Genomic DNA, 17,169 nt, shown 5'->3' on the forward strand with positions numbered 1-17,169 from the left:
TCGCGCCATGCCCGGGCGGCCGACCGTTGGAGCGAAGAGGGTGTACCGGGGCGGGCGAAGCACGAGAGAGAAGGGTAAGGAGAACTTTCGGAGTCCGCCTAAGTGGATTGAAGTTCGTGGATATGGACCAGTCGTGGTAGGATGACGAGTTACGTGGTGGCAAATAATGTTTGCACTGCTTCTCGGCTGAATCGATGCTAACTGACTAACGCTCGATTGGTTTCTGATCGACGCCGACGAAAGAGCCCGAAGAGCCGCGACCGTTCCCCAGACTTTCTGTTAGATGATACCCGGGACGAGGATTTTGGAATATGAAATACGAACGAGGCTGTGGCATGTGTTGCACTCGAGCATATTCGGGATTTTTGATTGCTCGCTTCTGGCTGCCGGAGAACGGTTTAATATTTATAGATTTCTTTTTTTTGGGGGGGGGGGATGAGTCGGAATTGTAGATTAATGGGATATTTTTGGTTCGAGTGTTGGGGGTTGATTTGTTGAGATTCGTAGTGCAGAGATTTTTTAAAGAGCGATCTAGTACAATGTTTTTTTTTCGGAGGTATTTTGTTTCAGATTTTGTCTGTACTGGAAGCGCTTTTGCAAGAACAGGTGTTAACGCATAATTATTTTGACTTTCTGCAATTTCTAAAATTTCATAGCAGGCAAATTTAAGTGTCGGTCGACTTTATGCAATTTTTATTGACTTTTTAGTAACAGTTTTGTGTGTCTTTGTCGATTCATTTTTAAGGGTTGATTTATTCAGATCGCCTATGATGACATTTGTTTAGGATTGTTTCAGTAAATAGTTTTTGTATATGTATTTTATATATCTTTCTCACACAATTTTATAATCTTGTGTGTCTTCTATATTTTTCAAGAAGACTCGCGGTTGTTTAAATTATTCAAGTGCTTACAAAATTATCGCTTTTGTTATAAGAAGGGAATTTACAGTTTTCGTACGCGAGTGAGTAAAATCCATATTTCTCTCGGCTTTTAGTAACAATTTTAGCCGTTTTGCATCAGCAACATATGTAAGTAATTTTCTACGTCGTTCCAGTCGTTTGTCTACAGAACTCAATAACACGTCGTTTATCTAGTACGTTCAATTAATTTGAGAAGCGAATTGTCCCGTATTGAATTTTTAACTAAAGCCGGAATAGAATGCGGGTTCGCAAGACCGTGAACGTGTCAATAAAAAAGGATAACGTTATTTTATATCACGGTATACAAAAAAATATCTACATACGTTCCTTCTATTTCATTAAAAAAATTGCTTATTAGTATAATAAACAAAAAATTGATTACACAAGGCAAATACAGTGAACGTTTCACACTACGACATAGTCGATAAACGAACGCATTTGATAATGATTCGATCAAAAACAATAAACAGTCGAATTACATCATGGTTAGGACACGTTCGTATGCTCGCAAACGATAGGGATTCAAAAACGAAAACGATGAGCATAGTAATGATTTGATTTCACGCATTCAATTTGTTGAGCCTGGCTCCTTCTCGGTCGTAATGTCAATTTCGTCACATTCGATATCGAGTATCCGATCAATCGCTCGTCAACGGACTGTTTTCGTCGGGATCACGGGTTCCTCCGCGATTCGCTCGACGTGAATATTCCCGGGTGGCGAATTAATTATGAAGAAAGTAGGAAACCGCTATAAATATTATATATATATAATATGTAATATTAAATATTATTAATATGTATAATATTTAATATATATTAATAATATTATATATATAATATATATAATATTTAATATATATTAATAATATTATATACGTATATAATATAAATAATATTTAATAAATATGTTTATATAATATTTCATAAATATAATGAACCACAACCAAAAATTGCTACATAATTCTCGAAAGTATTTTTTCAAGAATATCTTGAAATTAAAAATCATTATAATCTGTGAAACATGCCCTTTTCAAGTTTTTAATCACTTTTTTGAATAATAGTATTTTAATAAACAATTACCACGATGTAAAAACTACATAATACTACTCAGATCGATAACCTCGGCAATTCGAATATTCAATATACATATAATTCAAACGTTCAAATATAATCATGATCAGACGATGCTTCCTATAAATAATTGTATCTAATAACTACATTATTTCTTGGTAAATAATTCTTCCTATTAATGAAAAATCATTTGTCATTAAATGATTCTACTCATCTGGTAATTATGTTATTTCTTCGTAAAATGTTCTATCGAACAATGATATTTAGCGAATTGTTTCACAATCAATTATAGCATAACAATAATTGTAACCACAATCGATCCGGAGACAATTGGAAGCAATATTGACCGAATGATTGATGGATTCAGCAGGTCACGAGCATTCCCACATCATTCGACCGCGCGGAACGTATAAGAATAAGTTGTTGGGAGACAAGACGGTTCAAAATTATTTTATCGTATGCCATATCTAGGTCAGCTGGAAATCCTCTCGCAGTAATCAAAAGACTATCTGTCCATCTTAAATGACAATCTAGTGGAAGACAGGAAGATGTGTATTTTTAATATCGTTGGATCGATGCTTAGGAGATCTTTGGCAGCTTGATACAATATTTAAGCCTTCAATTTCACGTGACACGTGGAAACGATCCTTCAACACCTCCCGTCAATCGTAAATTTAGAATTCAGTAACACGTTTCTTTCTTATCGGAGTCATTCGCGACGGAACAAACGATATTGATACTCGATCGAACTCTTGATACGGTCAACATACTTTTGTCTTCTTCAAATGCCAATAGACTTCTGGAATACATGCACGAAATTAGCTCTGCCATAGGTTCCTCGAATTTATATAATCCACCTTTACGGATTTGAATAAATGAAATCCGCCTAAATAAGATAAAAATCTTAATTCATTTTGTGAACAACATGAATTCCGACGGTTGTTGTTCCGGACTAAGGATTATCTTAATAACTGCAACGAAAACTATTCACAAATAATACTACGAAGGAACCTACGTTTCGTTTCCATCAAAAAAAGATCCGTCGCGCGATTAACCGTCACTCTTTCGGAAACAATAAACGAACGAGAGAAACGGTTCCACGCGGGAGGTCGATCCGCAAGGACGCCGGGAATCGAAAGAATGATCGTGGCCGTACTATCATTGTCAAATATCGCTTAAACTGAACGGTAATCGGATTGCCAGTTGACCTTACCTCAGAACGCGAAACTTTTATGGCTGTTCGGAATACAGGATTTGCTTAGCTTAGCTATAGGTACCAACACGGGTACGTACTCATGATCAGTAATCATATTAAGCGCGTGTACAGGGTAATCAGATTAGCGGAGCTGGAGGTAATCCCGAAACTATTCTAAGTATGATTAGGCGTCCTTCTCGCAGCCTAGTCCAGTGCCAGTACCTGTACCCACTATTAAGATGACGATAATAGTTTGCCAACTACGCTGGCCTGCGAGGTTACCTGCCCTATGGGTTGCCTAATAATCCCTCTATGAGACTCTGATAACTTTACTACCCTTCCTGGATCAACGACGCGTGGACTATGTTCATAATGGAAATGAAGTATCTATTGATTCGAGACACGTTCATACAGCCGGCCCCCGCCCAAGGGGATAGAATTATCAACCGACCTCGTTCCCTGTCGTCGTTACTTCGTTAGATTCTAATCTGCTCGGGGGCTTTCTTTCGCTCGTTACCTGCAGGAATTGCCACGCAGACCATATTGACCATCCCCGTCAGCCACGTTACCAACAATCAGATGGTGAACCTGGCGCTGAGCAACGGACAAGTGGTGTCCACGACCCTGGCCAACCTACAGTCGATCACCCAGCCCCAGAACATGCTGAACACGCCGACCAGCAACGGTGACTTCACAGGTAAGATTAAGACGCTCGATAGCGTCCCGGTAATTGATCCGTGATCACCGCTTCTCAGCGCTCGGAGAAGCAAGGTGCAACCTTGTTTCAAGGGGCACTGCAAGGCCCGCGTGGACAATATTTTTTTTTTTCGAAGGAACTATGTCATCTTCTTCTCTCAAAGTTTTACGGTGTACTCACACACATGCTTCGGTAATATTCAGAATTTTGTTCGTTCGGAAATAGTCAGGATTGACGGAGTTAAAAATTGTCAACTGTCTCGCACGATTTATCTTTGTACTACGATTTCATTCGAGTTTGTGTTAATTGGCACTTCAACTTTAACACGTTGAATGCCACGGGGTTCGGTGATCGGCATTTAACTTGGCGGTGACGCCATGGGGGCCACCGGTGACCGGCGCGCCCAAATATATATTATTTATATAAATATATATTATAATAATAAATTATATTATAATATATTATAAATAAATATTATAATAATAATAAATATATATTATAATATTATATATATATATATAATTTAAAAGAAATGTCAATATCTAAAATTTTGTATTATTACCATCGTCAATTCAAATAGTGACCCCTGTCACAATTAACATGTCAAACATGGTTATACACGGTAACTTATCTATTGCAGATAATATTTCAACATTATATGTATCGCATAAAAGGAAATCCATCGTGGCGCCACGGATAATTTCTGTAAAACCGGCGTGGCATTCAACGTGTTAATAATATGTCTAATGGAATGATACTATTTTTATTTCTTCTATGTCTTGATTTACTTTCATTCGTAGATTAAAGGTTCACTTGGTTAAAAGTTACGTAGTTAAAGTTAAAAGTTAAAAGTTACATGGTTAAAGTGAAAAGTTAAAAGTTACATAGTTAAACTTAAAGATTAAAAATTAAAAATTGCATAGTTGAAAGTTTACTTCCATGAATACTCACGAGAGTTGCTAACGTTTCCGTAGATACATTACCTTTTTAGATTTTATTTGCATAAGTGTGATACTAGCACGATACGCAGACGCAACATGAACTTTCAGGGATCGTACGAAAGTTTCATAGTGCACCTAGTGGACTATATGAGAAGCAACTTTTCAGAGTCAGTTACGTAATCACTATTAGCGGTCTCGGAGACCGCTAATGTTCGTTGCGTTATTATTGACATGGAAGTATTAAACAAAAAGAATCAAGCTGAATTATCCATGCCTTGCAAACCAAGATCGAAGGGGTCCAAGTTCAATTGCGTAGGAAGCAAGTGTATTGAAAACGTTCCCTTTTTTTCCAATTTCTCGTACAATTATGAATATACCGCGTACCTTTATGCAAAATAACTATCTTCAAAGACGATTGTAAGAAACAGAAATTAAATAAAAATACGTTGTTCCTTTTAATATCTTCGATATATTGAAAATAGTTTAACAATGTTATAAAATTGTTCTTACGTCTTCGTAATTTGATATATCAGCTACTAATTTTTCCTATAAACGCATAAAATCTGGAGTCTAATTATGGATAAAAATTATGAATGGAAATGAATAAGAATGAATAAGTAATTAGTAGACGTCTCGCGGACCGGCGATAGTAATTAGGAGTTAAAGCAATTTCAATTTTCCCTCTCGTCTAAAAGCTCTTTATAAATGGTGGTATGCATGTTAAGCAACGCGGTTTGTTAGTTCGTTGATAGCTTGTTAGTATTCTGACAGCTTCCAGAGGCTTTCTAACCGCGTTTCCTTCTTCGTTCGCCACAGTCCCGACAAGTCCCAGTTTAGCATCGGGTCTGGGCCTGAATCCAGCAACGCTGCAACATCTACTGGGCAACAGCTCGGCCAGTCAGCAGCTTCTGAACGCGATGCAGCCGCAGCAACTGCTCCAAGCAGCGCAAGCTGTACAAGCACAAGTTGCTCAAGCCGCGCAGGCTGTCCAAGCAGCTCAGGCCTCGCAGCAACCGCTTTTGTCGACCTCGCCTCAGCAACACAGCCATCGACACGGCTCGCACATGAACCATTACACGGTACGTAAGCCGAACAATCATAATGTTAAGCGTCTTTTTTCGGAACCATCGAGATCCGTGTCCTGCTTTCGAAATATAAAACTCGGTTCTTGCTAAAATTGGCGTAGAAGCCGAGAGACGTCAATCCATGGATCCTATTGAAATTACTTTTCATTCCATGTACCATCCTTCAGCTAAACATCAGATTCTATATTTGTCTCTGTTTGATTGTCAAGAGAAAATTGACACCATGATAACGGTTCTCCTGTATCTGCTTAGGGAACTATTTTCGATGGTAAATATGTTCGAATTTCACGACTGTATTTTGTCAATTTACCGGGTCTCTAATTGAAATGGAACCGCGGTTCTGCATTGATATGCGCATTATTTCTAATTGACTTTCGCGGCTCGCTTCGGATCACGAAATTTCAAGTAGCTTATTCACGCGGGAACTTGCTCGACGCTAGGATTCTGTTTATGATTCAGTCGATAATGATCTATTGAATAAATGGACGAGGATTTTATTCGTAATAAATTATTATTCTCAAGCAGATAGGCGTTTCTATGTTTGTAGAAAATATGAAAATATGTATGAAAATCGTGTTCAATATTTTAGTTTAAGACATCGTTTAGCGTGCTCAAAATAGTCTTCGTAAAGCAGAAACAGGCTGATTTTTAATTTCGTAAATTATCATTTTTAACGGCTTAACCCTTAAATGCATATTGTTGCCAATTGTCTACATTCCAGTTCGACTTAATTTTATTCAAAAACCTGAGTACGTGCGTTTCCGAACACACGTTGATAACAATAGACAATAGACCATGTGTGAAATAAAAGACTTGACATTACTTTTGGCGAGTAAGTTATATGTTTTTTGACATTTGAATGTGGTGGGTGATAACATCCAGGTTGCAAAGGATTTTCACGGATTGAGTGCATCAAATGCAAGGTTGCTTTGTGTGACAACAAAAATCGCAATTGCTTTGCTGCATTTCATTTATAAATAATGTGAAAATTCCTATACGAATAGATAATATAAATACATGACCATTTGTTTACGTCTACAAAATAATTTTAGTAATAAACGCATATTGTTGCCAAAAGTCTACATACAAATTTTTTTTCAAAATAAATACTCAATATTATTACCTAGATTTTTTTATTTATTTTTTACGTAACCTATGACTACATCCCTATAAAAAACGATTTTTTAACATTCAAAACAAAAAATCATGCATTTAAGGGTTAATAAAAAGGACGTTCACCAAAAATCCTGTCGCAGATTCTTTAATTAAAATTGAAAAGCAGGAACGGGTATGTTTTTCATTTCGTGAATCATCGTTTCCAGCAACTTCGCGATAAACGCTTATTCTAACAAAAAGTATAAAACCTCAGAAATAAAGTAAAATATTATAAAATAAAATACAGTTTCCCCAGTTACCCGAACTAATTAAGTCACTTTCGTCAGCTACCGTGCTAGAACATAAAATCCTCGCTGACCTCCCGAATTCGAATTGTTCGAATAGCAAAGAATTTGGATAAAAGACGTTCGGATAACCGAGGTTCCGCTGCGTGATAAAATGAGCATTGGAAGTAATAGAAACAGAGGGATCCGGAAAATTCTGTAGCGAGTCTTTCGGAACGTGTAATAAGTCCGACAAGTGGCCCGATACTTCCACCGCCAATTACAGCTTCGCCTAACCAATTCCATCTTCTTGTTCGGCAGCCATTTTAGAGAGTATATCCCGGCGCTCCCGTTTCACTTATTCCGTCCAATAAACCGTGGCAGACAATCAGCGTCCCAGAATTTCCCTCGTTCGCCTCAATTATTACATCGGATCGGTCAGAACTCCGTCGCAGACAGGACACTTTTCGCTCGCTCGAGGAATTTTGATTCGCCTCGGTTTCGTCGACGACCGGGGCACTGTTGCTCGTTCGATACTATTCCCGCCAGCCAATCGTTGTCGATACTGTTCACCGGCGAACAAACGTGCTACAACGACGCGAACAGTTTCCCCGTGGCACGACGTACGATGGAAACGCCGTCGTCGGTCCCCGCGAAGACGGAGCAGCTAAACCGGGCCGAAGATCACCGGAACAACCGGAATAATTCCCGATAGCAAGCGGTCTCGTTAAGAAAGTATTCCCGCGGCCGGTGCGTTTTCTTCCACTAATTAGAGTCTAAAGCGTCCCGGGTCCGAGGTCTCATTATTAAGTGCATAATTGGCGTGGAAGAGAGGAGCATTGTCCTTCCCGGCTCACCGGCTAATCCGTTACCTACCATCGGTTGTCCCTCACAGCCGACGGAGAAGCATCACAGAGAGAGGCCCGAGCAGTCGTCGCCGTTGAACGAGTCCGTGGTATCCGCAGCATCGGCGCTCAACAGACTCGCGGCCAGCAACGGGGAAATCACTATAACGACGTCGCACGGACACAGTGTCTCCGGTGTCAAGCAAGAGCCCAGCAACATGCTGCACAGTCCCAAAACGGAGGAGGACGATCTGCTAAACGATTCGCCGAGTAAGTTTCATCAGACTCTATACTTCGTTCACGTGTCTCGCTCGATCGGTCTTATCGGATCTTGTCTCCGTTCATTGAGATTCTGTTGGACAGGATTCTTTTTTACTGAATGCAGACATTTCTTATTCGATCAGCTGTTCTCGGATGAAGATCGTTAGAAATTATTGCCACTATCTTTTCACCGAGTTTCGAAGTTCACTTTTATTGTAATATGCAGGGTGTCACAAAATTTGTCTCGTAATTCGAAAATGGCGGATTCCTCGGATCATTTGAAGCAACTTCTTCCTTTACAGAAATGTTTTCCGAGGCGCCGTTAACGAGTTATCAACGAAAAACAGTGACCAATAAGAATCGAGTACGGCTGACGCGAGGCGGCCCAGCCAACCAGCGCACGAAGCCCAGTTCCGCTCATTGGCTCGGTCGCCTCGCGCCAGCCGAGCTCGCCTCTCATTGGTCACTGTTTTTCGTTAATAACTCGTTAACGGTGCCTCGGAGAACATTTTTGTAAAGGAAAATGTTGCTTCAAATGACCCGAGGAACCCGCCACTTTCGGATTGCGAGACATTTTTGGGACACCCTGTATTGAGAAATTATACTTGAAAATGTAATAAAAATAGAACGTCGGGGTCACGTGTCAGTTAAATGTCAGTTTAATGGCGACTATTCGACAATGTTTAAAAAGGCACAGATTTCTGAAGAAAATATGAGGATTGATTTCTTAATCGATCTCTTAATAGCAGTGGTAATTCTAGTGAGGAGTTAAAGATTTGATAGCTCCTTCTTGTTACGATAATCCAGCGATAAAATCCAACCAATTCGATAACACAGTAAAAGGATTGAATTCGTGCACTTTCGGTGTAGAAGTGCGAGTTTGTCTTCCGCGAAGTACAAAATTTCCTTCTCCTTTCTACGAATAACAACAAGTTGGAGCGATCGAAGAAAGGTTTGATAGCATTTAGCACAGTTCGAAATTATACTTGTTTACCGGGCACTGCTATTACAGTAAACATTGCTTTGGCTAAATTTATGTATAAAGGCAAGGATTTGCATAAACATCGGCAGTCTAATCGTTAATAGTTCATGGTACTTCCATTTTAACGTTGCTGCCAGTAAGTGGGTCAGTGTATGTACCCATTCGAAGCCTATTTTCTGTACTGTTATCAATTATGCATCCGATATTATTATGCATACGATCCTAATAAATTAATAAACGTTATAACTTTTCGATTCTAAACACCGCTCTTGCCGAGAATGTAATATAAATAACGGGAGAACAAGGTCTATATCGATGAAATCATATTTTCTAGCGACCCCGTGTTCTTCAACTTCAGGGTGTCCAGTTTTAATTGGGACCCACGGTGCAGGCAGAAATATTAATCAGGATTCCATATCCTTGGCCTGCGTAATAATATTAGCCACTTTTCGTGGCTGGCGGCCTCGAATCATGCTTCCTTCCTCCGTCGATTTAACAATTAACGAACGGTCGAAGCCGATAAATAATAACGTTCGAGAATCTGGCCGCGCTATGAAGCGCTTAATAATTTTAATAGGATATCGTGCTATACCCGACTCATTACGATGTATTAGATCGTTCCTTGCTGCCTTCTGGGAAGCCATAAAGATACCGACGCGGTGCATAACCTCCAGCCGGCAGACAATAATTTTAATAATTCGCATTCGTTGCCTCGAATGCCACTTCGACGATAGAATAAGCGATGTATCCGCGGTCTAACGGACTCGGTGTGTTCAACCTTCCGACGGCCAATGTAATCCTACAAATGCGGGAATGTCGTCCGCTTCTTTCCGTCTGCCCGATAACGGCTGAATCTACTTTCTTGATAAAGACCCTGAATCCTCGGGGCTACGCCGGCCAATCGACGCGAAACAATTCTCTAGCTTCGCGTGAATCATGCCGAAGTTGTTCCTAATCTACGAGCGGCCCCAAGACGTTATTCGAACAATTTGCTGTCGCGATGCGATCAATTTTTATTAAATCGAAAATTGAATAAAAGAAACACCGAATCCTTGGAGGAAACATCGATCAACGAACGACAGAAAATTCTCCAATTTCGTGTGAACATTACCGACTTTATTTCCAAGCCACTGGAGAAAATTATTCGGAAAATATACGATCACTACGTACGAACACTTTCACCGTTTCTTTTGCTGTTTATTAAATCGGATTTCGTGATAACTCTGATCGAACGAGACTAAAAGTTTGAAACAATTTTAGGAGTAACTTTGAAATCATTCATACACACGGTGCATAATGCAAATCAACATTTGCATGACTTCGTCGGAACTCGGATAAAATAATATACTTCCCACCTGTCCAGCAACAATAAAGAAAAATTTTAGTCAATCCGTGTTCAATTTTTATGTTTAAAGTTCGAAGAATATTCTTCTCGGAAAATTAGGGCATGTAACAGAGACTTAACACATTGAATAATAATATTGTATAATATGTAATTGTATAATACTAATATATAATTATATAATATATTATATTATATAATTATAATTATAATATATAATTATATAATATTATTGTATAATAATTGTATAATTGTATAATATTATTATACAATATTTATTTATATTAAAAAAAAAATATCATACAATATTACACTACATTATTATACAAGAAATGTATAATTCTACTTAAATTATTCTTCGTTGTCGCATACTATTAAAAATTCTAGAACGAATTTCCAAATACGATAGCAGCCTGCTTCGTTGTAAAATTTTATTCTAAACAAATAAAGATCAACGGTATAGTTTACGGGTACGTACTATAAAAGGATTCCAGCAAGAATTCTGCGGTGCAACGATTTCCCGCGATTCAGCGACAGCTCGGTGGCTGCGATTCGAGAAAATCTGCGAAGATTCTTCGAAGCGGGTCGCGTTTTTGCCCGCGTACGCGTTCGATCGGAAATTAATGATCGCAGGAACGGCGTGCCGCGGAAGAAGGATTTGCAGTTTATTGCGCGGCGCAGAAACTCGACGAACTGGTCGAGATTGCGGGGCATGTGGCCACCTCTATTGCGTGCGTATACATTCGGGGTGACAGATTTACGAGAGAAATCGGTGTAGCTCAAGCTGCTTTAACGAAGCCGCCTGACGTCATTAGGCAGCTTCCCGCGAGAGCTTCGGTACATACCGATCGATTGTGACTCGAGCCTGATTCTTCAGAACTCGTTTAGTCTATACCCGATCATCGCCAGTCGCGTTCGCGCGCCAACAATTGTTCGGATTCGTCGAATCATCTGCAAATACAATAATCATAACGGCGTAAGTCGCATTTTACCGATCGTTTTCCTTTTCGTTTACTAACAATTGTTTACTAACCGTATCGATTGTTCAAATAATTTAGAGTTAAATTAATCTATTTCATAATTTAATTGATCGGTCTTTACAGCAGTTTGGCATGTGTTCATTACAATTTTCAGACATACGTGAACATTTTCGAAAATGTCACTTACGCCACTGTGATTCTAACCGACTCGTGTTAAAACGCGAAAGATTCTGAAATAAAATGCAGTCAACGTATCGATTTGATAGCAAAAGTTCGGTTGCATTTCGCGCGGAACGAGAGAATTTGAAAGAAACTCCGTTCGCATGAAGCGAAAGTGTCAAATCGTTGGATCCTCGTTGCAGATCAGCCGACCATCAACGAGACCACGAACAACGTAGTGGACGGGATCAATCTGGAGGAGATCAAGGAGTTCGCGAAGGTGTTCAAAATGCAGAGATTGCATCTGGGTCTGACGCAGACCCAGGTGGGTCAGGCCCTGAGCGTAACCGAGGGTCCAGCTTACAGCCAAAGTGCCATATGCAGGTGAGTGTGCACAGTTTGCCGTGTCCTCTTATCTCGCAACAAAATCCAACGGATGTCGCTGATGAGAACCTAAAAGAAACAAAAAAGAAAACGAAAAAAAGATAACACGATAGACTACGACAGTGTGCCAGGTCACTGGAAATGCCGTGGAAAAGGATTAATTAATCCCGTCTGGTCAGCCGATGCTGAGAATATTTCTAGACCACGAATTAGGAAATCGTCTTCGTGACAATGCTTCTCAGAAAATTCATTGTTTTCGTTCGCGCTCCGCTCGAGCTTACGAAAAACGCATTAGCGACAATTATCACCTGCAGTTTAACGTTCGAAAGAAAGAGGAAAAAAAACAATAGATTTACCGAACACAGTTAGCTGATCATGACGATTGTCGAGATTCGCATCGAATTGTTTCGTACGAAATTCAAATACTCTCTTTGGCCCTCTGTTTGGTCGCGTCGGGAACCGAATATACAGTATTCCCTCCCTGCGATCGCGCTTGTCTCGCGTAGGTCAGCCAACGGTGGGCGTGGCTCGCACCCGGCCCAGCCAATTGGCGCGAGTTGTAGCGGGGTCAGAGTTGCGTCGACGGCTCGTTAGAAGCTCGTCGGCAGTCCCTCGCGGCGCGACCATAGGGAGGGAATACTGTATGCCAACGTAAAGCCGCTGGATTATAGAGCCGATCGTGTTCAATGAGAAAAATGTGTCAAACCTGCCACGTTGGTTCCTCCACAGACAGAAAAACGAAGATCTCTCTAGATGTTGTTCAAGCACTCCTTTCTTGCCATTTACGGTGTGTTCTCTGCACGCTTGCTCTTTTATTCCACGGCAGAACGTTAAAAGGAACCACCGTGGTAACGCCGGTGGCTCGCGGAAATCATGTTTCCGCATTTCCTATCGAATTCTTATCGTAACGACTAATTTAAGCTTTGGTAGATTGTTCCCCAGTGCCCTGGCTACCCAGATGTACGCTGCCACGCAGATTGCCTCTCAGCAGCAAGCTACGTACGTTCACCCCTCATGCTACTTAATTTACCTAAAGAATCGAGAACTTTGTCAAATCCTCACGGTGGAACGGCAGTTATACCTAATACCCCATGTGAATCCGGGACACGTTTTGGTCGTCGTGTGCGCTCGCGTCGTCGCCGAGAAAAACGGTTACCCACTGCGGGTAGCCAATCGTAATGCTGAGATTAGTCGACCACTATTCTATCGAGTCCGCTTCTCCGTTCACACCATGGACAGCGTGTGTGTCTCGCCCGTGTCCGATAGTCTTTCGCTCTCTAACTCCATCCAATCGTCTGTCGATCCTTCTATTTCGCTTTTCTTCGTCCCCTCTCAGATCCCCCTCCATCTCCCTTCCATTCTCAGCCTCTTTCTCGCTCACTCACTTACTCACTCACTCATTCACTTACTCACTGAATCTCTCTCTGTCTCTCTTTCTCTCTCTCTCTCTCTCTCTCTCTCTCTCTCCCTATCTCTCTGTGATTAGCCAACGGAATCGATTGAAATTAATAGCTACGGGGCATGTTTGGGTATAGCTGCAAGTACTCTCGCTGATTCCTAACTCCGTTTTTGGAAAAGAGAAAGGAGCACTGTTTTTCGAAGTTTGTAACGAGCTATTTCTTCGAGCCAGGGCATTGGCAATCTTGGGCATGATGTCGCCAACGCGCGAAAACACCGCGGCCTCCGTCGAGTCCGCCGCCTGTTCGACAATCCTTCTTTCCCTAAGGCGGAACGCCTGTGATCCCATACGTCCACTGCGAGCCCGGTCTCGGCTGTCGAAGCGCGTTGGCAACATCATACACGGCATCACCAAAACCTTTAAGCATGCACGCATTGTCAATGTCCTGTTTTTTGAGTCAATGCATGCCTCTTAGTGCTCCTTTAGTCGGTCAAAAACGTAAAGACGATCTGTGAACGCGGACACGTGAGCTGCCATAAGTACATCTATGCTCTTTCCGACGCTTGGAACAAACGGCATTGAAGAATACACCCGGAAAAAAAGAGTACTTTGGACGAAGCCGTTTCGATAATTTTGCACCTCGTGTCGATTGGAACGAATACGTTGGTCAAATCGTTTTTAGACGAATCGGCTTACGAAGCGAAGGAACATTCGTTCCAATCAAAGTCGAACGTCATAATTAGCGTACAACAAAGCGCACTAATGCAGGAAACACCAACAATTTCACAAGTGTTCCATGCTGATCGGAACGGAACGACACGCTTGTTCGAGTAGCTTCGGTGAATCTGCTGTCATTCCACGTGATGATCGATGAAACAAAATTTCATTTGTACGGAAACAATGATTCCGATCGCTACGATAATCCGAACGAATCTTTTTAACGCTCCAATCGAGATGCGACCGCGATGTTTAAGCTCTGTGCGAGAGTTCGTTAAATGGTCGGCAGTTTGTGGGTCAGTGATTATTCGATTCAAAGTACGACTTTCTCCGAGGTTTATCGAATCAAATCGGCAAACATAACAATGTGTTTACGCTTCGTTGGGACCCGTACTTCGTACAGAATGTTTAACAGACGTTCTCATCGGGACGTTCATTAATTTGTTCGTACACACAGACACACAGACACAGAGAGAGAGAGAGCTCGAACGTTCATGGACGTCTTTACGCGTTCGACGTCAGATCTTTTCCTATTACCATGAGTTCGACTTTTGCGAACATCACCGAGACCAGGAATCATTAAGTACTTGTTGGCTCTAGATTCGAAAAATTGGACATCACGCCAAAGAGCGCGCAAAAAATAAAACCGGTCCTCGAGAAGTGGATGAAAGAGGCACAAGAGAGGTGAGTTGCATTCCATCATTCCATTAAACAAAAATTATCTTTCAGTTCTGTTTCATTGAATTTCCCCGAGCTTTGAGAGTGTCGAGGTGCCCGATCACGCGTTTCGAGCTGTATTTTCGCATCACGATTCAGAAAATTAGAAACGCCTTCGCGATGGCTCGCCGGAAAATCTGAAATACCTTGTTAATTATCCGTCTACGGTACTACGCGGATAAATGAGCGCTATTCCCACCACGTTCCCTCTTTAATTTCTGCTAGTCACCTGGGGTGCCGTTTACTAATGAATCTCCAGATCTCCTTAAAAATATTTTCGATCCGCTGGCAATTTGTTACAACATCGCTGTAATTAAAAATACGTCGTTCCATACCGCCTAACCAGACTCTTGAAAATGTAATCTTTGGATATACCGACATATTTTTCATATTTATTCGTTAATGTCGAACGTTGTATACGTTTCTCTTGAAGATTGAAAAACCTATTCTCAGCAAACGGAGAAAACTAATAATAGAATAGATGATGATGAAAAACTGTAATAGATGAGAAACTACAATAGACTGCGGATTTTATGCATGTATTGCAAAGATGTGTAGATCGAATGCAGAGCATAAGCATCTGAAGTGTTTACAAATTCTATTGCATTATACAGAGCTCATAAAAATGATCGAAAAAGAAGTAGATGTCTATCCGATCACTCTGTCTTACAATTAATGCGGGCAATTTGTATTTTGCATACAAAACCCGCGGCCTAATCATGAGAAATAGCAGAAAATCGTTTGCGAATACTGACAAGATCTTCATTATGCAAACACGCAATTCACGCATAAAATTAACCGCTTGACTGCAGATTTTTATGCAAAATAAAAATTCCCCGCATCGATTACAAGCAGCTGCAAAGACATTCGCTTGATCCTTTGATCATTCTGTGTCTCTGCTCCAAGTTGAAGTATTTCATTCAACCAAATTAAAATTAAAAAATCACGTTTTCTACGACGTCGATCATTTCTTCAACATTCTTACATTCTGCGGGCACTGACACGACTAAGAAGATACAATAGATCGGCGTAAAATAAAAATTTCAAATCTGAGTTGATCACACGTTAAGGTGTTAATAAGTAATGCAACGTTGAATGTTTTCAAGTTCGTTAAATTTTGTTTGGAAAATTCGTTAAATGTTTTCACAGTTTCGCATTGTCGTCGCAATTTCCTAAAATCCAGAATCTATTTCTGCAGCTTGCAAATTGAAAAAAAAAGATTGAACCAGTAATCGGAAACTGCAAAATCGCGACCACAGCTCGTTACAGTCTCGTCGCCGGTCCCGATCACCGTCGTATTGCAAGGCAACAGGCTTTTCGAACTGATGTTTAGCATCGGATATGACATCGAAACAGACGGAAGCGGCGAGAAAAATACGCCGATTACGATGGAGATCGGCTCGAACGGCGCGTTCCGTGCCGCAGGATTATATCCCGCAATCGTCGAGCAGGATCTCAAGCGGTGTCCGAGAGCGTGTGAACGCGTGCGTGCTAATTGGTAATTCGCTAATTGAATCCACCTGATTAATTGCAGATCCGCGTCTAATAAATACGCGGAATGTTAATTAGAATGGGGGAAACCGTTACCGGAATGGCGGCGGTCGTGCTCGCGCCGCTTACAGGCACCGCGCCGGTTTCGTTCGTGTCGCGAAAGAAGTCGCCTATCGGCTTCCACCTTCGGGGTATCGGTCTCGCCTCCTTGCACACGGACGAGCGCACACCGGGGCCGTTCAATTTTCTCCGAACCAGCTGTATCGGGATCTGTAATTAGCGAAACTCAAATCTTTGATTCATCCGCAGCCTCCGTTCGACTGATACCGGTTGCCTCATAACGAACGATACCCGACCGCAAAAACCTATCGATTTATTGGGTTGCTCCGCGGATTCTCATGGGTCCTCTTTTTCTTGTCGCCGGAGTCGCAGTTGTCGCGAATGAACGCCCGGCATTTGTTGCATAGATTGCGAACAGATGAAATTAGCAAAGCGTGAAGTCGTTCGAGCTGATGAGTTTAAGTTTCTGCGGTAATTTGCGTGGTTTCTTTGCTTCATTATGGAAATCTGTTTCATTGACTCTAGGGATTCTTTCTTCGCAGGA

General features: G+C 41.1%; 1 protein-coding gene across 10 annotated transcripts in view; it reads left to right on the forward strand.

Annotated features, from left to right (window-relative positions):
• Positions 1-17,169, forward strand: part of pdm3 (POU-domain protein pdm3) — a 334,644-nt gene that overhangs the window by 299,561 nt on the left and 17,914 nt on the right. For 5 of the 10 annotated variants that reach the window (XM_033477982.2, XM_033477992.2, XM_033478000.2 and 2 more), the window contains 6 exons: positions 3,710-3,883; positions 5,641-5,903; positions 8,184-8,403; positions 12,061-12,241; positions 13,172-13,240; positions 14,958-15,041. In XM_033477982.2, the coding sequence (XP_033333873.1) occupies positions 3,710-3,883; positions 5,641-5,903; positions 8,184-8,403; positions 12,061-12,241; positions 13,172-13,240; positions 14,958-15,041 (991 nt within the window). The remainder of the gene's footprint in view (positions 1-3,709; positions 3,884-5,640; positions 5,904-8,183; positions 8,404-12,060; positions 12,242-13,171; positions 13,241-14,957; positions 15,042-17,169) is intronic. The other 5 variants (XM_033478017.2, XM_076521308.1, XM_033478030.2 and 2 more) reach the window with 3 other exon arrangements.

The sequence above is a fragment of the Megalopta genalis genome, chromosome 4, assembly GCF_051020955.1.
Source record: "Megalopta genalis isolate 19385.01 chromosome 4, iyMegGena1_principal, whole genome shotgun sequence".
NCBI lineage: Eukaryota > Metazoa > Arthropoda > Insecta > Hymenoptera > Halictidae > Megalopta > Megalopta genalis.